The following is a 26854-nucleotide window of genomic DNA, read 5'->3' on the forward strand; positions in this document are numbered from 1 at the left end:
GACTGTTGATTCAGTATTTCTTTCCTTAAAAGAACCTGTCTTTTCCCTAGGAAGGGATGAAGAGAAATTCCTTATTCTTGTCCTGAGGCCAGGAATTAGAGTTGATGTGGAAATGAGAAATATAAACATACTCTCCTTCACATCTGGAGAAAGAAAAAAAAAAAAAAAAAGCCCTGCATGACAAAAATGTGTGGAGAAGATAGATGTTTTTCATGATGCTGCATCTGTATGCTCAGGAGGACAGATAAATGGCATATGAATAGCGCTGCGCTCCAGACAGGCTGGCACTAGAAACTACTCTCTGCCCTCCTCAAAACTGTTTCAGGACAAGACGGCTCACAATTATTCACGCATTTCTTCATTTAAAAACATCACTTCTTTATTTAAAAGGAAAAAAAAAAACGTAATGACCCTCCCGACCCCTTCCAAAAAAACCCCCAATAATAATAATAATAATTATAATAAAAAATCCTATTAGAAACAATAAGGAAGCACTGAGAGTTTGAGTATTACACTCTTCAAGTATGCTGTTCGGATTTTTTTTAAATCTGTGAATATACATATATAAAAAAAACCTTAAAAGTGCGACCAAGGGCTTCTGCTTAAAGATAAGTATTTCAAGGACTACTTCAAAATACTGTAGCACGACTGTGCAGTTACTGTGTATGGCATGAGGCTTCCACTTCATATGCTTAGCAAAGTTAGCCAGCCTTATAGAAAGTTATTGTAAGTCAGGTTAGCACAAATGGTGAACCCAGATGCTGAGCTGGGAAAAGAGATCCACACGTTGTTGTTTTTCTCTTGTTAAGGAAAGAAACCACTCTGAACGCATACATTTGGACATGGAATGTGAGCAGACTTCACAGTAAAAGTTTAGTGTTACAGGTTTGCTGCGGTACCTTCATTCAAGGCTGTGCACTAGATTTAGCTTTGCTCATCTTAAGCTAACCACATTCTCTTCTTCCTGACAGGTTTAGTACAGTAGTTCAAGCCACAATTTAAATTGCCCATTGGTATGCTCCAAATTTCTGTATTTTATTTATTTCTTTTGTACACTTTAAAGAATCTTAAGATTTGCATCCAAAGAGAACCATGCTACATAAAAATTATCCAGGATTCTCGCCAAAAAGAGTTCTTGAATAAAATCTAAAAAATACTATTGCAATGCATCTCGCAGAGAAAAAACGTTATTCTAAATGTAAACAAATTCACTCGGACACTTTAAAACTTCAGCGGAGTAGTTGCTGACTAATCTTTGCCACGCTTGCTCACTGAGAGCGCCGGGAGGAGGGTGACGCAGCCAATTCCTGCCGCCATCATCTGGGGGGAGACAAGAACCGTTCCAAGTAGCCGGTGATGGCGTCCCAGTGCTTCCACAAAAAGGCAATGAAAACCACTATAAATAAAGTGCTGAACGTCCTATTGCGAGTCTTCATGAGTGGCACGACGCAGTTGGCCACAGTGGAGACGAAGACGAGGAGGACAGCCATGACAGCCAGGAGGATGTTGATGAACTTCCCCAGCAGGTTCCTGGCCGTGGCGTTCTCCAGCCCCTCCAGCTGCACCACTTGCTGCTGCTGCTGCTGCAGCTCCATCTTGGAGATGCGTGTCTGGCATGCTTCCAGTGCCTCCTGTCGGCAAGAACACACCGCTGGGTTGCCAGCACCCCACAAGTCCACCCCAGTGGTGGACAGCCCAACGGCTCTTACCTTACTGATTAGGTCAGACCAGGGCCACCCTCCCTCATGCCTTACGCACCTCCTGCAGGACATGAGTCACTACACTGATTTCATACCCTGCAGCGGGAGTAGAGGAAGCTGTGCCATTTCATGTGATTGAGGGTGAGGAGCCCCTCATTAACTAGGTACTGCCATTTGTAACACACCACGTCATCTCATTTACACCAGAGAGGCTCGACAGAGATGACAGGCTGGGGCAGAAGTCAGGCTTCGTTAAAACACACGCTTCAGCTGCCACTTTGCAGTGTCAGCTGCCTGTCCCTGCACGTGGTGCAGTGGTCACCTGAGACCTTACCATCCTTCCTGCCTTGCCGTCAGACCCAGAGGGAGGAAGATGCTGACAGCCCTCAGCAATCAGACAGACTTTGTCCAGAAAGGGGGGGGCTACCCAGTGAGCTGCTCACTTCAGTTTTGGTTTCAAGAGACCACTGAGGGGACAAAGGTGCTGTGTCCAGCCAGCACTCTTCCTCCTCTTCCTCTTCTGGGACGCGCATTCCCACAGCCTCCCATTTCCATCACTTTCCTTGCAGTGGCTCGTGCTTATGCGACCCTCTCTGAGCCCGTTCAATTCTCTAGTCAACCTGGCAGAAAACTAAGTCAACAAAAACAACTAATGAAAAACGCCTGGCCACATTCTGCTTCCTTAGTGAGCTGAATGAGCTCAGGGAAATGTTTGAGGAGCACCAGGGCTAGGACTGCACAGCTGGCGTCACAGGAGGAAGATCTCCTCCTCCAGACTGCAGCAAGCTGTGGCACTGGCATAACTCCAGGTGACATTGCAAGGGTTGGAGAAAGCAGATGTCTAGGAGAAGGATAAGAAGCACGAGATTTATGAAACTGCCTCTAGGAAAAGGAAGGAGAAGACTATTCTGTACAAAACAACATCTCTAAAGCACTGTTGACTTGGGTGTGATTGTTTTCAGACCTTTTCGCCATGCTGAACCTCAAGTGGACCAACCCAACCTGCAGTACAACACTGGCGATATGCAGCAGGTGGGCTAGGGATAAGGAGGAGGGGTTTTAAGACAATTAATGCAATGAGACATTTCTGCTCTTGGAGATAGGAAGTTACAATATTTCCATTAATCCTCCCTCAGAGTTGCTCTTCTCAGACCTAAAGGCCTGAGACCTAAAGGCCAACTTCGAGTAACATCTAGAAGTCTGCAGCAAGCATCAGTCTTTCTCAGACTGATCACTGAAATAGGAACTAGGACTCCTTGCCTACCGACTAAGCTCTGTCACTGTTCCTCTGCAAAATCAGCCCATGCTCTTAACTAGTTTTTCATGCAAGAAAACTTAATGCCTACCTTTTCCCCAGCAATGCTGAGGAATAGTCTGTCCCAATTTGCAAGTTTACATTAAAAGTGCTGAATCATAAAATGAAGATTAAAAAAAGCTATTGAGAAATCCCCACTTCAATTTAAGTTTTCAACCTTACTTCTTCCTGCCGTGTTAAACTAGAAAGGAGAACAAAACCTGAATACTCTAACATTCCCCCCAGGCAGAGCCTCCTGTTTACTCTGTCAGAGGCCACGGCACCACTGTCCACAGACGCTCTTTTGTTTTAACCTTAAGTTAAAGGTCATTGTCACCTGTTACATTTCTCTGACATTGCATCATGTCTGTGGAGCTCAATGAAACATGAGGGTCTCTCTTCAGTTATGGTCCCTGAAAGTATGGGGCAAAACTGATCAGCCTCCTCTAACAGGAAGCGACCTGGAAGGACATTGCCTCAACGGGACCTGCAGCTGGACCTACAAGCGTGCCAAAAGCACAGCCTGCTCTGTCTCCAGAGGAAATCGCCTGGCTGAAGCTCCTCAGGGGTAGAAAAGAGGGAGAACTTTGACCTACAATTCTCTGCTCACGCTATAAATATCTCACGTCAGCAATCAAAACTGAGATGCCTGCTAAAACTAGCACAAGTATTTAAAATGGACGATAGATCTGTTTCTGAATAGGCCTTTCTTTATAAGGTTTAGTGGCTGCTCAGATCATTTCCCAGGTCTTTTGCTCTGTGGAAGGCCCTCCAACTCCATAATCTCTGTTTCCATAGCATTGGTCTTTTACATACTGAAGGAAACTTCTCTTTTAAAAATACCTCCTTATTTGGGCAAAACCAACAGAAAGAATTGCTTCCTGACTCAATGTAGTGGATACACAAAGCCATTTTTCCTTAGACATACGTGATCATTGCTCTAAAATTAGTGACACAGAAACACACCCTAGGGTCAGTTTACTGGGAACGCTACTGTAAAAAAAGTGTTCAGGTCATGGCCCATTAGTTTCTAATACCCTACAAAACCCTGTACAAAAAGTGGATACAGGCTTCCACTTTGCTACAACTTATTTAAAAACGCTGCTCCACACCAAGTGGCAGGCTCCCTCTGCAGATGAACCTGCCTGCTGGTGCATGGGCACAGCCCTTCTTTACAAAAGAAGTTACTTGGAGAGATACCCGTGGTCAGAGGCCCTTTCAGAACTCGTCAATGTGCAGTTTAGCAATAAAGCTACAAGGATTATAACGAAACATTGAATCGCAGAAGTATTTCAAAAGTGAATGAGTTACAGAAAGAGCAGGTGGAAGACAGGACTTGAGTGTCCTTGTTTCTGTCACCCACCTGGATGTCCCGGGCTCGCTCATAAGACTGATAGGCAATTTTCTCCTCCATGCTGGCCAGCTCCTGTTTTAAATTGAGGATCTCATTCTGGTGGAGCTCAGTCAGGTCATTTAGCTGCTCTTCGAGTCTTTCACATCTAGAAATGATACACATGGTACAGTAGCTTTAATGAGAAGAGGATGGCAAAATTACACCAGTAACAATCAAGCAATGAACATCACAGACTTTTTACTGAAAACTAGTGTGGCTACCTCAGTCATTACAAAAACATGCATTACAATGTAAGGTGCTCTCACTGGGAATTAAAGAAATCCTTTCTACCAGGTAAGGTATGTTAATCCTCTTTGTATCCTGGGGAAAAACACACAGAGCGGTTAAATGACAACTGTCAAGTGATGCAAGAAATCAAAGACAGAATTAGAACAGAGTAAGTTATTCCCCAAACTTTTGCATAAACCAAACAGTTCCCTTCTAATACCATAAGGTCGTAAGCATTTTCCTCTACACTTGGAACAGTAAGAGGCATAAAAATGACACAGAAATTAAACGTGACCGATGCCTCAGAGAACATGATGGTCCTGTCTGATCTTTACATGTGAGATCACATGGATATCTTTGATTTTTTTTTCCTGTATCTCTCATGAATGATTCAGCTTAACTAGCAAAGACCATCATATTATTTACAATGAGGGCACATGAATCATTAACCTGCAGGCTTATTTTTCAGTTTGCTACTAGTGAATGGACTGGGAGCAGTCCTGAGAAAGAGGGTTGCCCAAAAAACTGATCTACAACAACTCTGAGAGATACAGTTTTGTTTCTCATTGAGGGAGTTTTAAATTTACTTCAATGATCGCTCCATAATGTTATTTTAGCACTTTCAAAATACATTAGGGATACTTCGCATTTGTATGTAGCACATAAGTTTTGGATTTCAAGTCCAAATTTACAAGCAACTCATGCTTCAATACTCTTTTAAAATCAGGCAAGTATTTATATTACTTCCAAAAGGTAAACATACACAGAGAGCTAGGCCGCAGCTCAAGGGCTGGGAGCAGAGAGCTGGGCACCATCCATCCCATCCTCTTCCACCACACTTCCCACTAGTTTCTCATTCTTGCTTCACTACGAGCGACAGCTCCAATGGTAACTAAGGTATGGGTACAGCCCCTGTGGCCGTTGGGGTTTTTCCACCGTAATTTCCACTGACTGTCTTCTCATCATAACAGCATGGAAAAAGCTTACTGTATAGCTCTTATCATCTGACCCTTGATATTAATAACTGAGAAATTCGACACAGAGATAATTCCCGCTTCCATGTTTGTTTCAAGATTTTTGGTGCTTCACAAGCTAAATATTCAGAATCTGTAGGCACAAGCTAGCCTTTAAAAATAGTCTTGGGGTTTTGTTTTTAATTGAAAAGTCTGAAGACAACTTTCATTTACATTCCCAATGTAATATTGCTTTAAACTAAGAAGGAGTCAGACATAGCATGACAATTTCCAACAACGAAACACATGTGGTCAACCCGCAGTGAGACTAAGACAACCACCAGCTGACACAGCTCGGCCCAGAAAGGTGCCACAAGAGCTGCGCAACCGAGACAGGACACACAAGAGAACTGGTTTCCCAAGAACGACAAGCTGCAAACAAGGGAATAGCCATGTGAAGACTGGCTAATGAAGAAGGAGCCCAGATAATTAATATTGCCATTTGTTCCCACCCAACTTAAAAAAACCGACTTGCCAACAACCAAGAAATCACAACTAAATCCACTCTAAGCCCCAAAGGCAACATAAATTACTTGAAATATATTCAGTTTGTTAATATATTACAAAATTCTCCAGTGGCTTTATTACACAAAAAGGGACTTAAGCATTTCTGAAAATATCATAATTATGTCTTTCAACCTCCTCCCACATAAACGCCCTTCATAAAACAGCTCTTGCCAGGCAGCTTAAATCCTGTTCTCTTAACAAGAAACAATTGTATTTGAATAACTTCAAAACTACCTCAATCTACAGGAAACATAAGGAAACTCTGCAAATCCGTATAGTTAAGAGTTTAAGCATAATATGATTAGCAAAAGGGCTGGCTCCAATCCTCCCTGTCCTGAATGCAGGACTACCAGCTTGTTCCCAAACTACACTTCATTTCACTGCTCAACCCCAGAGCTTTTGCAGTTTGCACCCAAGAACTATGTGCACTTTCAGAAACTGGTGTGTTAGGCAACTGCTGGAATTGGGTTAAGAAAAAAAAAATAAAAACACAACCTACCCAGACTTAATTTTGAAATTACACTACCTCCATTCATCTCCTTTTCACTCCTTGTCCCATTATCTACAATTTAGAAAATGATTTTTTTTCTTGCTGTTTTCTACTGGTGTTCAAATTGGAAAAGCTAAGAGAGGTTTATGTGACTTAGAGGGCCCAAAGCCAGGGTTTTCCTGTTGAAGGATGGTTCACATTTAACTCAGGTATTACAAAAATAAAAGGGATAGGACACCTGTCAAGAGGTTAAGATTATACTTACACTTCCCTCTCTAATGTATGAGTGCCAGTGTCTATGCAACAGACTCTAAACTTGCCTGTGAACACTGCAGTGCCTTGAATGACCAAATCCCACTTTATTTCAGGTACAGAAAATATCTCATTCGAGTCCAAGAATTATTTTTTCAGCAGCTAAAATGTGAAATTAGTAGTCTGTAGATTAACAAGCTCCAGCACAGAAACTTCTCTGCGTAACAGATCAGTGCCGACTGTCACAAGTATCTCATCATCAGAGATGTTCACATGGAAGACACCCAGTATACTGCTGGGGTGCTCGGCTGAAGTACGGAATATGGGAACACTTCCTTTAAAAAAGCCACATCAGATTTCCACACGTTTTCTGAGGCTTGCCATTTGAGAATCAGGGAACTGATTTGAAAAAGGCTAAGAAACACAGTTATGACCATCTCATTTTTTAAGAGCTTTAAGGCATTTTAAAGTAATAGCTGCAAAATACATGGCTAATACAGCATATGTAAGAGAGAGACATGATGATAAAGACATTTTATCTACACTCAGTAAGTGCTCTGGAAAGTAAAGAAACTCTGACCAAACTGATGCTAAAAGATCTTCACAGTACACTGTGAACAGAGTTTAATACCTCTCTTCAAGCCTCTCTCAAGATGGACCTTTTTTTTTATAGCTACGTCATACAAAATCTCATCTGATCTTTATTTTTATGCTACTGAACACACTGCTTTCAAGAGCAGAGTATGAGCTAAAAGCAATATCTATTTGCAATATACTCTAAGTCTGCTATCTAGATGCTACACGAAGGACAGAGCTTGCTCTCCAGGGAGCACGAGTTGCTCTGGGTGCCCCCATCATGCTGTGTTTCCAGCTCTGAACCTCCCCTGGCGGAAGACGACAGCTTTGCAGGGACGTTTCAGTGCTTTCATGGCTGGGTAAGGATCCGCCTGACTCAACACGCTGCCTTTGCTGCATGGACACACTCCAGAAAGGCCTCTTCAGCCCTTCTAGACCTCAAAGGTTTAGCAAGTTTGATCTAGTGATTTTAAAATAAATCATGAGAACAGACTGAAGTCCAACAATCAGACTACAACAAAAATCAGATAAATGAAAGCACCAGCGTCTGGCATTTTGGCTGATGGATTTCTCCTGACAGGAATGTGGGAGACCTAAATGCCCTTTCCAAGGATGCTGGGCTTGGGAAGAAACCCAAACCCTCAGATTGGCCATGCTCCAAATATATGAGCTCATGATTTCACCACGTACAAACAGGTTCCTAAAGGGACACGCATGATGAAAATACTCAGCAGGAACTTTGTTTCAGTCTCAATAGCACAGAAAGTCCCTGCTCATATCAGTAAACAACCGCCACCTTCCAACCGATGAGATAAGCAACAGGCTATTTCAGCACCCACTCCCAGTACAGAAGAAACACAATGATGGCCAAGGCACCGCCAGAATCTTCCTTCCTCGATGACTCAGCCCTGGCGGAGCGGCGCGGTGCTCCGGGGCCAGCACACACTGCCAGCAGGCAGGCAGGGCAGCACAGCCCGCCCCGGCCTTCCCGAGGTGCCGCCAGGCCAGCCCGGGCACCCTGCAGCACCAGGGCGGGAGAACTGGAGTGTCTGCATCAGCAAGTCCCTGCCCCAGAGCCAGTTAGCAAACCGGCAGCTACATGGATTGATAGGCAAGATCTGCAAGTAGGGAGAGGGAGGGAAGAGATTGAGGTGGTCATGGAGAACCTGAGAGGCAAGCCATGGCTGATAAACAGAAACTGCATGAACACGCAAGGAAAAAAAGATCAGAACTTGCAAAAAAGTAGAACATCTAAGAAAGAGGAAACGGACCAAGACCAGCTGAGAAAATGTCATGGCGTGTGCTTTGTTCCAGCTCCCAGGTACAATACAAATACTCAGTGTTGCCCTAAGAGCAAAGGCTTCTCCAAAATACTTCGTTTTTTTTAAGCTCTAACTGAACTCAGTGCATGTTTTTGAAAACTTCCTGGAAATGGAGCAGAGTTACGAGGTATTTATAGCTTTTAAAGCCAGTTATGATTAATTTGAATCCCCAGCCTCCCAGCTTCAAACCGCAACCTCCATTCCCATCTTTTCATTTTTTCTGAAGAGAGCTGAGGAACAAGAGGGGTTCCTAGTCAGAGGAACAGGTGCCAGCCCTCCCCGCCAAGGCAGCAGCATCCTCTCTGCCCTTGGACATATCATGTAATCTTCCAGTTCTCAAGGCGATGTTGGCTTTCATCTTCATGGTGTTTTAAAATACAGAAGCTATCAAACAAGAATCTAGATTTGTACAATAAGGTATTAATCTCGCTGTGATTAACCCATGAGGTCCTTGCAGATTGTGCAGTTACCTGCCCACCTCTGAAAGCCTGCAGAGGCAAGGGTACTTAGTGTGGTTTAACCGCCCCTCTTTAAAGGTCACACCTTTAATTAATTTGCATCCACATTCCAAATGGCAGGTCTAAATTACTATCTTTTTACGCATTTATAAGCCAAATACAGATTCTCCCGGAAGGTTTTTACTCCAGGCTGCCTTGGTTTGATCTTAGGCTCTGGGCTCACCTCAGGGGAGCACTCAGTAAAGATTAACAGCATGTGACAGGTATGACTTCATACTGCACTAGTATGAGGACCTACGTGAACCTTGCTAAATGGTTTCAGGAAATAACTAGCCAGATTAGCTGACAACATACATCAGTCCCTAAGGTCTTCTATTGTACTTTCAGGCCGCTCCTTCAGCTGTACTGTGCTTGCATATAGCGTTCCACCATGAATGGCTGCTGCTGTATGTGTGAAACAACAACCCACACAGCAACAGACAACAGGACCCCTCTCTGCTGGGGAGCGGAAGATCAAACTCCATATCACTTCGTTACGTGACTTCATGACAATGAGGCGCTAGGAACCAAAGTTGCTGTGCTAGGCGCCGGTTTTGGTCAAATCGCTGATTGTTGCAAAGTGGGATTAGAAAGTGGTGTTGGTCTGGCTTTGTCTATCCAAGCTTTGCAAAACACACAGAAAGCTTGCTGTCTCTACAAGATCCTAGCAGGCTAAGCCTTTTCAAATGTTTTTCCACTGATCTGGCACCAGCATGTCTAAAGAGCTGTAGGGCAACTCCATGTCCTACTGTGTAAACCAACACAGCAAGTGGCACAGGGTACTTCAGAAAGCCTGTCCCCACACCCAGCAGCTCTCCTGAGCCTCACAGGTTGTGCTTCACAGCCTGGCTGAAGTGACGAAGGCCATAAGCAACTTCATTACGAAAGCCTGGTGTCCTCCCTCAGAACAAGGACTTGGGCCCCTTGCATTTGTTATTTAAAGTTTAAAAAGTGCGGTTTATGAATCCTGTTGATGTGGACTGCAGTGTCCTGAACAGCTGCAAAAGGGCAGCTGGTAACTCTTCCCTCCCAGGACAAGCCCTTGCTCCCAGCATGTGATGGCGAGGACGCAAGACATTCTGCTGGAGAGCATGGGGCAGCCTGCTGAGAGCTCCCTCCCACTCAGCAAGGAAGGGTAAGGGAAAGCGTTCCCTGAGCACCTCTCCGTGGCTTGCTTTCCCTGGTGGGGGTAGCCTCAGGGTGGCAGGAGGAGCTGGCTGCCATACCATACTGTCAGGCTGCATCCCTGAAACCACCGTCACCCCTCCCTTGTGACCTGACTGGGGACCGGCAGTACTGCAGCAACTCCTCTGCCTTTCCATTCCTTCCAGCGAGGGGAAGGCTGATGGAAACACGAGTTACCCGCTTCCAGAGCCATGTAACCTTCACGACAAGAGCACTGCCAATATCTGACATTTAATTTAACTTCATTTCATTGAACCCTGCCACTGTGGGGCTGAGTGCAGAAGGGAAGGGGATATCTTAGTTTTGGCACATGGGCAAGATTGTGTCTTTTTGGAGAGCCCTAAGAAAGCTGGATATTTCTTTCTCTGGTAGATATGGATCTGAGTGTTGGAGGAGGCAGGGTCAAGATACTGTCCACATGTAGTTGCCTGTCTCTTGCCTTGACCCAAACCTTTGCAGGATTTTTGCAGGGCAAATCACTGTCTGGATAATAGTAACTGCATCAATGTACTCCCAGTCTTTTGGGACACCTTTCTAAACCTATTTGGCTTGACTTTTTATCTTGCAAACACTAAGAAATTACTTTTTTCCTTGTTATTTCTTTCTTGTACAGACAGGGACATGAGCAGCAAGATAACAGTATTTACAAAAAACAAAGCTGGGAAGGCAAAATCCTGAGAAGACCGCAGAACTTCCCAACTGAATCAGGCTGCTGGGAACAAACTGCTGAGTAGTGCTATCCAGGACTCTGGTGCTCTACAACTCACAGTATTTAGTTCTGAAACAAAGTACAAAAGTACATACCTGTACCGCTCCTCCTGCAGAGTCTGCATTATTAATGAGTAATCCCTCTGATAGCGAACCTTAAGGTCCTCAAATGATTCTTCCAGTCTTGCCTGTGTCTCTCGAATTTCTTGAATCTCATGCAGTATTGCATCAAACCCTGAGCTCTGCATATCCAGAGTGTTTGTTTTGGAGCTAGAAGCTCCCACAGGGCCCCCTGTTGTGCTGTTGGCTCCCACTGAGCCCGACGTGGCACTGGAGCAATCTTCTTCACTGCCATATTTTGGGCTTGACTGAAAGTTCTGAATAACACCTAGAGCCTTGCCGCCTGTCCCATCTTCCTGGCCTTCTTCTAAAGAGTCTTTCAGATTAGCAATATTGTCTGCACTCCCAAATTTGTTCCTTATGAGAGAGGCAATCTCCCGGGGTTTGGAAACCACAGCTCCTGCTGCTGAATGCGTGGCTTGGGAGAAACTGGAAAGCCCACCTTTTACACTGTCTACTACTCCCTCGCTGAAGCCAGTGACTTTTGCTCCGACATCTTTCAAACCCTGATGCATATCCCTGAAGACATCCTTCGGCTGCCGAGGGATCCCATTCTGTTCAATCTCTCGCAGCTTTCGATGGTAATGCTCTAGTTTCTTCTGCAGCTGCAAGATGGTCTGGGCTGACTTTTGATTTTTCTTCTCAAACACTTGCTTAATGCGGGCGCTCTGCTGCTTGTCTGCATTGTTGGCCAGTTTCAGGTACTCTGCCACATTGTCATCACGGGCTGTTTGTTCGATTTTGATCTGCTCGGTCAACTTCAGTATCTTTTGTTGCAGGTGTGTGATAGCCACTTTTGTACGCTGAGGATCTGGGGTCCCATCAACAGAGTCCGCGTTGATGCTGCCATCAGTGCTCGAGGCCACTGCACTGGAGGTCTGCGCTAAGCTGCTGACTTCCAATCGCTCGATCTAGGCAAGGAGAGAGAGAAATATAAGTGCTAATCACCAGCTTCACTAATACAAAACCTTTCCTTCTTTGTGCCAACCAACTTGACAAGTAGCGTAATTTTGCAAAAATGCACCTTTTTTCAGCTGGCCACGGTACGGTATCAATCAATTGAACTTCATGCGCTTTACAGACATCTAGTGAAAGCTGAGAAAAAAGCAAAACCCCTCATACCTAAGTCAACTTAATGGCCTCAAACAACCAAAAACTCAAGCACAGAGCAAGACTGAGCACCCAAGTTTGGCAGGCTGAGTTCTCTGAAGTTTTGGTATAAGGTCAGCAGCTCTATCAGCTGACGAGTAAAAAGACAGAGAAGGTAACCGTGAAAGAGCAAAAGCCGCACAGATCAAGCATACAGCAAACCCAAGTTATTCCCAGTGCTTCATCTGTTTGTATGAAAGCAAGCAGTAATAAAACTCACCAGAAAACAAAACATCTACCAAGGTCAGGGCTTAAAAGAGAAATAAAGAGCCCTTCAGACCCCTGAATGCACGCCCTGCCTCAGGCTGTCAGGCCCGCGGTGCCTGCTGCAGGCGATAAGCCCTGCGAGCAGGTGCCTCCAAGGGGAAGGAAAACAGACGGCAAGTTTCAAAGGACAAACCCCATTTGTAGCCCCCCAAAAAGTTAAACGCTCTTTCAGCCCAAACGAACCACACGAAGTAACCAAAGCGAGCGCCGGCGCTTCTCCCTGGCTGGAAGAAGGAAGGGCCGGGCGGTTCAGCCGCCCCGCGACACCCTCCCTCCTCGGGCCGGGCGCTGGCCACGCCGCGGGACCAGCCCGCTCAGCCCCGGCGGCGGTGCCGCGGGGGGGCCTCCGGCCGCGCAGCGCCGCCCCGCCCCGCCGAGCCCCCGGCCCGGCCCGGCCCGGCCCGGCCCGCGGTACCTTGTCCCGGCGGAGCAGCAGCGCCCGCTCCCAGTGCATGGCTCCCGCCGGGCGCCCGCATGGCTGCGCCGCCGCCGCGCCCCACCTGGGCCCGGCCCCGCCCCTTAAAGGCGCAGCGCCCCGCCCCGCCCCGGAGCCGCCCCGGGGCAGAGCGGCCCCGCACCCCCGGCCCGCGAAGCAGGCCCCGTGCCGGGAGGAAGCCCTTCCGCCGGCTGGGCCAGGCGCCCACCGGGCGGCACCCCGGCCCCGGCCCGGCCGCGCAAACGCCGACCGCGGGGCCGCGTCCGGCAGCGTGTCGGAGAGTCACCGGCGGCCGCGGGCAGCCGGGAGCGCCCCGGCGCTGCAGAGGGGCTTCCCCAGGCGGGAGGAGCGGGGAGCACGGGCTGGATGCTGCGGGGCCACCGAGCCCGGTCGCCGTCAGCCCCCGAGCGCGAGGCCTGCGGGAGGGCGGGCAGCGCCGCTGCCGCGGGGGCGGCGGGGGGCGATCGCCGCCTTCCCCCCATTCGTTCTCGAGCCTCGATCGGTTACAAACCCCCGCGCCTCCAGACCACGTCACCATCGCGTAACACTGTTGTGTTTACGGAGCTCTAGCGGCAATTTGAAAGGTAAAGTCTAAAAATGACACTTGGTCCCACTTCCACGCCCATCTTCAAGAAAGAAATCTGTCGTAATTGCTTTTAAACCGTGCAAAACCAAATACACGGTTTGGCTTCTGCAGACACAGCAAACAGCCCTGTAGCATGTTGGATAAACAGGTTGTGATTCACGCCCTACCCATTTAGAAAACAAGCTTTAATGGTACGCATTTCTACTTCTCCCTGGACCCAGCAGCTTGATTTAAACACAGGACAGCATCCCAGATTATTCTATTTAAACAACTACCAGCTAACTCATAGCTTACTCCCCAAATGCAGAACACACTTCCGTATTTGTCTTGTGAATATATACTTTAAAAAACAACAAAAAAATGCTATTAGAGTTAATTGTATCCCCCTCTCTAGTTTCAATATTCTGTATTTAATGCAGCAAAATTAACACCCTGCAGTAGACAGGCAGCGCTGCCGTGTGCTGCAGCAACACCGGCTTGCGCCGAGCAGGGTCACCAAGGCAGCAGCTTTACACCGAGGTTCTCTGTTTGCTATCACAGCAATAGGAAAACCTATTAGACACATGGAAAACTCAACCGATGTATTTTCCAGAGGAGCTCAGTTGCTGGAAACCACAGAATACCAGTTTTCAGTCTGTAGTGACTCAAAAATATCAACTGCTCTCTTAAATGGGTTTAGTTGTAGAAACCCTGGATCTCTGGATAGATTAATGGAAAATTAGTGCTGAGAATTCATATTAATCAGTGGGACCAACAATATGCATGACATTAGTACTGTACAGAGAATATGCTGTCTCTGAGATCTAGGGACGTGTATTTTGGAGCAGTACACATTTGGTAAGATACTTCTTCTTGGAAGTTGTAATTTCATTAAGATCTTCCTAGGACTGCCACTGATCCGATTGCTTTGTATGGTCCAGAAGGAAACAAAGATCCCGCGTGCACAGGGCACGGCCGACCTAGAGAGTGTCAACCAACTCCCCGTGGCACAACTGCTTAGTGCCTCGTCTGCAGACCCCTTATGTGCAATAGGCACACAGCTCGATTTACTGCTTTGCCAACTCGCGGTAACCCGTGAAGCAGCACAGCGTAGGCTTTTCTATTCAGCACACTGATACAATCTTATTACTCTTAATTGCCTTACAAAACACGCTGGCTTCTCAAAAAGAATCCTACCAATCCATTTGTAACGATCTGTATCTACTCCAGAGGAAGGAAATTTTAGTATTAATGGCAGATGAAAAAAAGAAAGATCCACAAATACGATGCAAATTTTTCAGAAAGTAATTTGAAATAACAAATAACTTTTTTCCCCCCCCATAAATAAATACTTTTGTATTGGGCAGTGGTAAAGGTGAGTGAGAGTGGGACTGACCCGGTGTCCCAGAACCAAACAACTCTTGATCATGTTGGGCTGTCAGCTCTTCCACAGCACAGATTTGCTCTGAGCTGAAATTTGCACATTTAAGTGTTGTAGAACTAATGGGACTTCACCATTACTTTGCAATAAAGAGCTTCTATCGGCTTAATTCACTCCCAGTTGGGTCTAATTAGCGTGTGTGTAAATTACACTAATAGTACACTCTTCCTCTCAGACACGAGTTTCGTGAGAGAAAAATTTTGTAGAAGCTTTCTCTTGCCCCCTTTTAAAGTCAATGGACTTCAGCATCTCTCCTCAGATTATCTTCCTATACCTGTGCCAGAAAATAAACCAGAACAGCTACAGTAGAATAAACCATGTTGGGATAATTACTTTATAATTACCAGCTGTATGGATATTATTCTGGAATAACTAGAAAGGTTTTTTCAAATTAAAAAGCGAACAGCTGTACAAAGTGCTCTTCTGGAACAGAACTGAGATAATTTAAGTACTTTCTCCGTATTGACAAGGCTTTAGAAAGGGAAGACTCAGCATGAACTGGGTCCCTGGGAAATGCTGGTGACATATTATTGATTTAAGATGACTGGCAATCTGTCCTGAAAAGATGCTGGTAAATTAAATACTGTAATGGCCAATGTTTGTATAAAAATAGCGATTACAATTCAATTAGTCAATCTCCCTTGCAGTACAATTTTCCAGTATATTGAGTCAGTCCAGATAGAGCGGACCTGCATGACCTCCTACCAGGAGGTATACTGAAAACTGCTTTGGCGTTATGCCATGAACCCAATGAAATCACGTGAGGACCTTATGCTTTCTCCCTCTCAAGATCTTATCAAATTCCTAGCACTTTCAACACTGTCAGGCTTTCCCTCCTGTACAAGTTTTTTATGTATCTGTTCTGCAACACCCAGCCGAAACAGAACCTATGATTTTGCCTTTTGGCGTTGCTGAAGATTAAACACAACATTTCTTTAAATGTGTTTCTCCCTTCTTTTAAAACTACTTCAGTAAATGCACATAGCACAGAGAGTCATTCACCAGGAAGATGGATTGTTTTTTTTAGACAAGCAGGGCAGTTGGCTTAAGCAAACAGCAGAATTCAGAGCAAGCCTACTGTAAGGAGATTGCTCAGCTCCTGCTTCCTCCTCCCTTATATGGAGCTTTAAAAATGTGACTGAAAAGCGTCATGTTACTTGGAATAAAAATATATAGGGCAAGGTGAGACAGGGGAGCTGAGGAGAGCAGGCCGGGAAGGCAGCTAACAGTGCCTGAGACGCCCGGATTAATCACGCTTCCTGGTGACTGAGCACCCCGAGCGGCAGCGAAAACTAATCACGAAAAAATTCAGAAGTTGTTTTGTTTCCTTTTCCCCACTGTGCTGAAGGCAGTACAGTGATACAAGCAGAAAAATGTAGGAGACTCATCGAAACTCATAAGGTTGAGACTTCCCGTTTGGAAACACCCCTCCTTAACAGCATCGTTGGCGCGCGGCTGGCCAAGACGGTGCGCTGCGGGCGCAGGGCCGGGCACCGGGAGCAGCCGAGGCATGGCGACTCGGGCCAACCCCTCCACACCCGGTGGGCAGATGGTCTCCTGCCTCAGGCACGCACAGGAGTGGAGACCCGCAGCCTCCGACGACAGCTACAAGCCAGTTAGTTCATTAGTAAATGAGGTCTCTAATTAACACCTTACAGGGAATAAAAATCAGAGGGGAGGAAAAAAAAGTGTGTTCTTCGTGTCTGACCACGTCTGCAGTTACAGCACCCAAAGGCGCGTGTCTGCCCCACGGCCCCCGCTCCATCGGAGCCCCGCGAGGCTGGGACCAGCTCGCCCTGCGCCCTGCAGAGCACAGGTCCTGCCAACCGGCACACCCCAAGCCCTCGGGTGACACGGCAGGGACGTGGGGTGCCCTCTCTGATCCGAGGCGAGAAGCAAGGGCCTGACTGCTTGCTCTTTGTATTCCCAGAACACGCCCTGTATTTATTGGAACTATTAACTGAATGCTCGATATAGGTAACTACTTTTCACTTCCCTCAAGTCTCCTTAGGTTTTCAGCTGGATACAGAATTATTTACGTCCTGCCCCCATCTGCTGAGTGGTGCCTCCAAACTCCAAACTGACAAATTATTTTAGGGTACCTTTATATGAATTTTTAGGGGGGGAAAACCCACCAAAAATTAATGGTAATAAACACAATGGTGAAAAATAAGTGCTTGAGAAAGTTTGTCGCAGAAAAAAAAAAATACAACAAACCCAAAACAACCAAAACCCACACAAAACAGTGGGTTTTGGAAATGGACAGTACCACTATAAAGACAGGATCAAAATTATTTTGGAAAATATTTTACTCGACCAGTTGCTTATGGTCTGCTGCTGATGGAGAAAACAAATGCCAGGGAAAAGGAGTTGTTTTTTTTACTTGCTGCTTTGTTGCAAACCATAGCTGGGTGAATGGACCTTGGTAAATTCTCACATTTCCAATGGACTTATTCCTGTATATTTGTCAACATGGAATACTGCATTTTATTTTTCCTTCTAAAAGCAAAAAGATGGCAAACTGCACTAAGTAGAAGATTTAGAGACAGTATTTCTTGACAATGTTCAGGATCAAGTCCCTTTAGATTCAAGAAATTTTGTGAGTAGGAAGATATCTGTAGAAAAGGGGGGCTGAGATTACTTAAAATTCATGATTCTCAAATTTAGCTTTAATTTTCTTGTTTCCATCCCAACATGTTCTTGGCAATGTTTCTTATTTTGAGGAGTCAAAGGAGGCTTAAGGAGAATACCTTTTATTGCTTTCATACAGAGGTGACAAACACTAGTACACAAATATTTGTTCAACAAACCATGTGTCACATGAAGCAGAATCCATCTTTTGGATGCCGCTGCAGTTTCCACTGAATTACTAACAACCCCAAATTCACATTAGTTCCACAAGTCCTGCACTTCAAGAAGAGCTGTCTTTTTAAGAGGTATGAAGCTGAGAGCCTGACAACCTATGGCTGAAGAAAACCCACAACTCTTGATACAGGGACAGGGCTGTTAACCTCAGTGTCTTGCAATTACACTGTAATTTCTCATTTGGCCCTGCATTTTTCCTCATTTCTCTCTACTTCAGTATTTGTACAGTGCAAAAAATGTGCTGAGGCCATTAGGCCTCAGTATCATTATAGACTGGCATTAAACCATCTAAATGCATGTTTGTATGAAGCCATGCACAGAATTCCTGTGAGGTACAATGAAGAGATATTTAAACATCATGAATTACTATGAGGTGCCTTCAATGTATTCAATTAAATGCAATTGACAGCCAGAAGTCACCTCCCTGCATGACACCTGCAGCACGTGATTCTTTAACCACCTGAGTCAGGGTGATATCAACCCTTCTGTCCCACGAGTAGACAGCGTGTAGCGTCCCTATTGGATCTGATAAAGACATAACATATTGCAAAATTTATCATGGGCCCCAAAGTAAACAAAAAAGTAATACAAATTACTCTGCCTGACCCACCTGGCTGATGCAATGAGCTATTTATGACCTACGGCTGAGATAGCTTTTTCTAATGCTTTGCTTTTTAAAGGATGTTACAGAATCACAGACCGGTTGAGGTTGGAAGGGACCTCTGGCAGCCATCTGGTCCATCCCCCTGCTCAAGCAGGGCCACCAAGGGCCACCTGTGCAGGATCACGTCCAGGCGGCTTTTGAGTACCTCCAAGAACGGAGATTCCACACCCACATATTACATTTGTGGATATGTCTGTAATAAAAACTTGGACCTGTAACCCTTTTTGCCTGTCTGCTGCAGCACTGCCACACATTTGATACTACCAACTCTTTGGTTCACTATTTATTTCAAATTGCATGTTTATATCATTGCAAATCCTGTGTAATAGCATACATAAGGGAGAAGATTTCTGTTCATTCACCTCTCAAATACAGACAGAAGATCCAAATACTGCTGCACTGAACCATCCCTAGAAACACAGCAGTCCACTCACTCAGGTGTGGACTCATTTAAGAATCCACCCTCCCTCAGCAAGCGCTCAGTGCGCACACATGCTCCTGCACTACGTAACATCTGCCTTGGCTTTACTGCCAAGAGGAATACAACAGAAAAACAAAGAACAGGTCCGGTGTGATTCCTCATGACACACTATGCAGTTATCCTGCAAAATTTTATTGGCCGATTGAATCTTCAGAAACTATAGCAGCTTTGCATTTTAACAGGCTTCCATCTACTCACCCACAGAAACTGCTGGTCATCATCGCCAGCAACTGTTTTGAGCTGTCCCTATTACGCTTCTAAATCCAAATCAAAACCAAAACTGGCTAAGGAAAGCGTACAAACAGATGGACAGCTCAAGGAAGTCTTGCTGTGTATTTTTCATAGTACGGCTCATTGGTTAGATTATAACTGGGGTTTCTAAGAGAGATAAGCAGCCTTTGCCTGTGGGCAATTAGCCCTCAAGACGGTGGGAAGATCATCCTGATTATGGAAAAAAAATACCATGAGAAAACAAAAATGAAAAATGACCCTGAAAAAAAATGCAAGAAAAAGTTCCAATAAAATCCCTTTGCCTGCCGAAGATAACAGCTAGAGCAAGGAACCAACTCTGGTAACACCAAGAGGAAATGGCTTTATACCTTACTCACAGCAGTTAAACGATCACGAATGATGATTACCCCAACACGTGTGCGCTCATGGTACATCTGCCAACCCAGAGCCACGCATGTGGTTCCCAGCATTCCCGCACGTCCTCACTCTGCAGAAAGGGGAGGAGATGGCAGATACCTAACAAGGGACAGAAGGGCTAGTCGGCAACCGCAACAGAGCAACATTTCACAATATGCTCGAGAGACTCGCATGCAATTTAGCATTCCCTTTCTCTGGTGGCGGTGCCAAGTTAAGCAGCTCCCTGCCTAACTGTATTGGCACAGCAGGGGGACAGAAAGAACAACAATTCGCTGTGGGGCCAAGGTACCAGCTAACCTGGGGACTGACTCGCATTAGGAATAACACAGCGATAAGGAACTTGGAGGTGTTATTCTTCTTAACTAAGGTCCCAAACCTGGTTCACCACAAGGCTCCACACACCGTGTACCAGCAGGACTGCAGGAACACTACAGGAGGGAAAAGGGACCTGCCACTGCTTAAGTTGGCGCTGGTGTGAAAAGAAACACACATCAAGCTATGGCCTGAGGTACACATACAAACCCTCACCCACAACTTGATAGCCGGTAAAGCCAGCTGAAGCATGACTCTCCCATGGCCTTGTCACCTAATTCAATATGAAATGGAGATGTGACTTCATATGCTGCTTCAAGTGTCAGAAACAGAGCTTAGCTATAAAGCAATCAGCTGTATTTTCCTCCTATCTGCCAGCAGCAGCAATCTCCAAAGGAGACCAATATTTCAACTTCAGCAGTCGCTGGAGGGTGGGGGGGAACAGTGGAAGATGCTGCTGCCGCGTGACATCATACTTGCTGTAAATAGAAAGAATTGCACGTGGCATCCATCACAACCAACGTAACCAATTCCACAGGGGAGCTTCAGGAAAGTCTCTGTTAGTACAGTACAATCGCTGATCACGGGCGTGCCCTGCAGCACAGTGCTTCCAGCACGGCAGAGCTCGGCAGGCTCTACACGTTCCCCCTGTTTGATTCTACCTGCCTCGGGCACCGTGCCTCTCGGGAAGCAAACGGTATCGCTTACTAACTGGTTAAGAGGTAACTGAAGCTACAAAGCTGAGTTACACCTTTCCCACCTGCGGTTCACGCACATGCAACCCTGGCCGCCGGTCAGCCAGGAGTGGTGGGCTGAGGCATACAACGCCACGCAAGCGGTTTCCTCAGACGGGATGGTGACGCGCAGGACCAGGCACCAGCTCTGCCCACAAGTATTTATTTACACCCTAGAGACAGAAGGGGACTGACATAACACAGTGTAGCATCTCCCTGAAGTTGACATCTCTGGCTCCTTTAATTCTTTTTAAAAACTCAGCTGCCGCCAAAGACCTTACCTTCTTGACCTCAAACTTCTGAAATCTTGAGAAAAGATATTTTTGAATGCAAAAGAGTAAGGCTTGGTGGTCTAATTCAGTAATGGTTTTCCAAAGCTACAGACTAGTCAAGAAGAAAATCAGTGGTGCTGGTTGAATAACTGGGGCAGTAACGCCGACATTATGGGTAAGGCAAGTCCAAGGGAATGAATAAAACAATCTGAATTGAAAAATAGGAAAGAACTGAATTATACACAAGGGTTTGCAGGAACTTGGTTTTTGAGGTGAAAAAGGATGACACAGCAAAAGATATGGCCAAAATAACATTCGTGGATGTTTATTTTAGCAGCTGCAGATTTTTAATCAAGGGGGGACTGCCAATCAGGCCAGAAATTACAATAATAAGGATAGGAAATGAGGTAAAGCTGAACAAAAATTAAGTATAGGAACTGGGAGGAGAGGGTGGGTTTGGAAACAAGTTTATACAAGCTTTTATCAGAAAGTGACTATGTAAAATGTCAGTGGTTTTTTGTTTTGGTTTGGGTTTTTTTGTTGTTGTTGTTGGGTTGTTTTTTTTTTTTTTAAAAACTCATTCTTGTTTTCTGAGTATGTCCAAATCACATCTCATTACCTTTGAGACAAAACGATTTGTTAACACTTCCCAGGGAGTAGTCTGAGGTTTTTTTATGCTTCTAGCTGCTATCTGATCAATACAGATTATTATTGCATCTTACATATTCATTTGTAAAGAACAGAGTTCAATTTTCAGATGGCAAGTTAAATTTGACTTGCAAAGCAATGGAGCAAACTGGGTCTGGAGTCTGGGAGAACAAACGTCTCTGCGTGATCACTCTGCACAGAATAGCCACATGCACGAGCAAGGATTTCCCCCCTTTTTCAGATGATTTTTTTCTGTTTAAGTTTGACATGCAACTCATCTCCAAGTATTTAGTCTAAAGGGCTCCTGTACATGAACACAGCAACTGCACTTCTATACTTACTTCACTTCTTTTTATTTATTTTTAGTTATAGTATTTTCTGCGGGTACAACACAGAGCGTGACTGCAACCAGAATTCATCCTGGAAGCAGTTGATCCAATCAACAGTTTATACAAAAAAATAAATATTTCAAAACAGCACTATTCACGTTTCCTGTGAACATATTTCTTTGCCATTCCTGTATAGCACTTCTTGACATATTGTTCCCTTATTTAAAGCCCTTCCAATATAACATACACATAGTACATCAGCTAATATTACATTTGCCAAAAAGCTATGCAATAGAGCTGACTTCAGAGATTTTCTTTCCAGTTCAAACATAGCTTGCTGTTTAGCTCCAAGTGCTGCAGGGTGCTCCTACATTAGCACCAGCTAAAGATTGCTCTAAGTGGCCAACTTAGCTTGCCAAGGACAAGGAGAAGCAATGTAGGCAAGGGCAGGCACTACAGCACTAGAACACGCACGCTCCCCGGGGCTGCAGACACACGGCACGTGTGCCGTCAGAAACCCCGAAGAAGAAAACACTAAGCAATGAGACATCAAAGAGAAAGGTGCGTTCAAGGGATGACGAATACCCAGCAGAGTAAGGCAACAGGGCACTTGTCTAGAAATCCATAGCAAACACTGAATTAACTAAATACTGAAATCACTATGTTGCTTTCAGTATTCTCGTAAAAAGCGAGAAGCCTCATCTAGAACTCCATCTAGAGACAAATCTTACTGCAGCAGCATCTCCACAACACCAGGTGAAAAGCTCAGGCTACCCTGACAGCAGAACTGCCCATATCTGATTTAGAGAGCACAGAACATGGTATCCTGTGCTCACTACTTCTCCCTCCAGCTCTCAAGAGGTGATGTATTAGCCTGATGTTACACATGCCAAGATGCAAAGTATGCAGATCTATCAACCTGGAATGTGGAATATAAATAAACCCCTCCTTTCTTACTGCCCTCTACCTCAGCGGCCTGTACCACTTCAGCTCTGGATTTCTACCAGAGCTGTTCCCAAGAGCCACCTGTGCGTCACTTTTATTATGAAGACTGATGAATGCAGTGAGAAAAAGTACACGTCCCAGTATAGAAGATCCAGATCTTCCCAAAGAAAAATAATGAGTCTATTGAATAAATGGGATTAGACATATATGCTTCAAACACAACAGTAACACTATACAATTTCTCAACCATATCTTCTGCAGATAACAAATCCTAGGCAAACATTGATCTACAGCAAAGGCAAATGGCAAAAAAAAGTCTGGATCCCTTATTTCTTTTTTCTCCAAATACTGGAGCCACAATGCACTGGAGAGCTAACTGCAACAACTCTAAGAGAAATATCTTCTATTTTGCATTGGAGATCGGAGTGCCAAAGCCCTTACTGTCTCTCTTCAATATTGAATAAATGTGGAGGGGAAATACAGCTTACTGGTAACTCAGACTTGTGAAAGGGCAATGCCTAGCTACACAGCTAAATGAAACCAAAGAAAAGTACTTATTCATTTCTGAAGGTCACCGACTCCATGGGAAGCAGTAGGCTCTTTTTTTTACCTGGAGGAAAAATATGATTCTGCAGTTTGTTTACTACTTCCTGAAAATACATTTTGCACAGCTAAAATAGCAAAACAAGAGGTCACATTTAAAAAGCTACAAATCCAAACATCTCTCTCTGACATCGGGCTGCATTTACTAGCCTCTTCTGTCATCGTTCATTGTATCATACAAGCCAAACCCCAAAACAACAAAACCAGAAAACCCCCAAAAGCAGCACCACGTTTGATCTTGTTTATAGATTGCAACACTCACTCAGACAGGAGCCTTTTTCATAATTCCCAGCTTCTGAAGTGAAGAAAAGCTATATAAAAAAACAACCACAGAAATTCAACAGCAGTGCCTGGAGGAAAACGCAGCGTTTCCAAGACTGATGCCACAAAACGAGGTCAACTTCTACCAGAGATTTAAATAAAACAGCAAATAAGATTACTAATGCTGCTCTAGTGATGCTCCACAATCTTCTCACCTTCACAGGCTCACAGAAGTCCCTTTCACAGCACACGCAGGTACAGCAGCACCACATAAACATCACCGCGTGGCCATCTGCAGCCCTGGCCCCAGTGCTAGGTACTGCTCGGGCAGCCTCCCGCACTGCCTACCCGGCTCCATCCATCTGCCAGGCTGAGAGGGCTCTGGGCACTTGCTGTATAAACACCGCCTCTGCCAAAACAAGCATCGCTGTGTGCACAGCTCCTGTGCTGCTGATGCAAACCAACAGTTAGGCTCAGGGCTCACAGGCGGGCTATGCACCCCTCCTTCAGCTGGGAGTATCTGCTTCAGATGCAGAAAAGGGCCAGGACTGCGAGATTTAAAGCTACAGGGCTTTCCATTCTGTGTTCAACGCACGACACTATTTTTAATACTGCACCTTTGAGCTAAAAGAATTGGAGACGATAACAGACAGCCAAATCGGGAGTAAATCAATAGAATCAAGGCGACATACGCGTTCCTCAGCACACACAGAACAACGCGCTTGGTAGCAAGATTCAAGCAGAATTAGAAATGGAGATTCAAAGATGCACAGCAGGACATAAATCCACCTATATACTATATGCTCTATTTATAGCACCACTGAAACACTGCTATTTAAAAAACACTAACTAAAATTTTTAGAAGATTAACGTGGTCTCCTGGAAGGCTGAAACTCTAATTAGAAAGTAATTGTCACATAAGGACTCAAGTACAAAACAGAGCCAGCAACAGCATTTTAAGCACAGCTGTCACCGGTGCAAGAAGAAACCTCACCACCTCTTAACCACCACCCTTGACCTCCTTGTCAAAGAAAAGGTGTTTTACTGTCGTATTTAGAAGATATAAAGCAAAGGCTCATCACCCTGTTTGTGACAGCTCTGCCCCACAGCACCTTACACCATGAAGCCCTGCTCCTTCGGGCTCATTTTTAAAAATCCACCCTCGCTTCATGGCTGCTTCTCCACTTGTTCTTCTCCTCTGTCTCACTCATATTTCCTGTTTGCAGCAAACAGGATAGAGAGAGATGATCACAAAGCCAAGCCATATATAATCTGAGTTTGAGATCTTCAGAACCATTAATTCAGAGTATGCAAGGCGTTCCCAAGGCTAAAATACTAGGAACTGCCAAAAACAACAGAATGAAAATAGGCTTTTAGAAGTTTCCTATGGCATTAGCCACGCAGCATGTTTGCAGCCAGCATGGATACAAGGACATAACTTCCAATTTTTCCTTTCTGTCTGTCCCTTTGAGCCAGATGACTCGTAGAGGCTCTGACAGACATTATGGTGGTGGGTTTGGTAGGTTTGGGGTTTTTTTTAATTGTTAGTTGCAGCAATGCACAGATAATGTACAAGTTTGACCCCACGTTGCTTTCCAAAGTCCAGTTCCTCTTGATGTGAAGAAATTCTGCACTGACATGTTAATTCATAAAATACAAATTTCAGCAATGTAACCAAAGAGAAAACTCTTGACTGACTCAAAACATGGGCAACATGTAAGAAAATACTACTAAGAGCAAAATTCAGTTTTCATTAGGAAAAAAACAGAAAAAAGAGGAATTGAAACCTGAGAATGTGTTCTGTAAGAACCAGGGTTAGAGGAAAAACATCTAAAAAGCCCCATTGTCTTAAATTATACTAGCATGTCAGGTGGCATTTCTGGAAAATCATTATGACCGAAGAGCAAGTATATTGTAAGGGGCATTTAGAACAGGAATTGAGAATGAAGACATTACATAGAAAAAGAACAATAAAGTCTGATTCATGCAGAAGACAAGCTGTGTTGGTGCAGAGATATTAACAGATACATCCACAAAAGCATGTTGTGCTGTTAGAGAACAGGACATGAACGGTAAAGGATGAAGGGAAAGGAAAAAGAAAGGTGGCAATCAAAACAGTACATGGTGCAATTCTGCGACTGGGCTGCACGCAGTCACCAAATTTTAATACGCCGCGCAGGTCTCTGGTATAGATCTGGGTTCTGCGGTGGAGAGTCTACTGTCATTTTGCCTAGCATGAACATGCAGCAACAAGTACCAGCACTGCTGTATCAGTAACGTCTGCTCCTAATCCCATTCCATAATGCATTGCTACCACATAAGTTGCCTCAAAGCCATTCCTTGTTCAGCAGGTCTGCGCGTTAGGTAAAGAGATCCCAGGAAGCACTACTGCAATAACTGAAGCAGAAACATGCACAGAACATGAATGAAAATTAAAACAATGCAACTTACCATATTACCATATATTCAAAACTGCAACGTAGTGCCGCAAAAATGATTGCAAAAACCGGAAATTACAGGAAATCTAATTCAACTGACATTTGTATTACCATTTCTCTGTGGGTATTCTCATGGTTAAATGGTAAGAGGGTCTCTAAAAATTACCTTATGGGAATATTAGATATTGAGATTCTCTGATCACAAGAGCACCGCTCTAATAAATGGCACACACAATTCAATCTAGCAAAGCTGTTGTAAAGAAGGCTTTTAAAAAGAAATGTTGGTATTACTCACTGACCTATACTAAATGAGGATCCCACCCCACATCTGCAAAATCTTTGGAATCAGCCAGTCATCCAGGGCATGCAGAAGAGTTTTACAACAATGTACCGCACTGCATTGCACAACGCTGCATTGCGCTGCACGTCTGCCAGATAACTTCTGACTGTATCAGCCGTGCTCCAGACCAACTAGAAGCAAGAACCAGGCCAAAAGGCATCCACCCTGTTG

At 44.9% G+C, this 26854-nt stretch overlaps 1 protein-coding gene across 6 annotated transcripts in view; it reads right to left on the reverse strand.

Annotated features, from left to right (window-relative positions):
• Window positions 1-441: 441 nt before the first annotated feature.
• The window catches only part of TMCC1 (transmembrane and coiled-coil domain family 1), a 125053-nt gene continuing 98640 nt past the window's right edge, over window positions 442-26854 (reverse strand). For 5 of the 6 annotated variants that reach the window (XM_082321172.1, XM_082321175.1, XM_082321173.1 and 2 more), the window contains 3 exons: window positions 11262-12196; window positions 4358-4493; window positions 442-1631 (listed from right to left, as the gene is read on the reverse strand). In XM_082321172.1, coding sequence (XP_082177298.1) covers window positions 1317-1631; window positions 4358-4493; window positions 11262-12196 — 1386 coding nt within the window. In that variant the 3' untranslated portion in view covers window positions 442-1316. Of the gene's footprint in view, window positions 1632-4357; window positions 4494-11261; window positions 12197-13116; window positions 13187-26854 lie in introns of those variants that run through there. The other variant, XM_082321176.1, reaches the window with a different exon arrangement.

This window comes from Platalea leucorodia (genome assembly GCF_965183815.1).
Source record: "Platalea leucorodia genome assembly, chromosome: 9".
In the NCBI taxonomy this organism is placed as follows: domain Eukaryota; kingdom Metazoa; phylum Chordata; class Aves; order Pelecaniformes; family Threskiornithidae; genus Platalea; species Platalea leucorodia.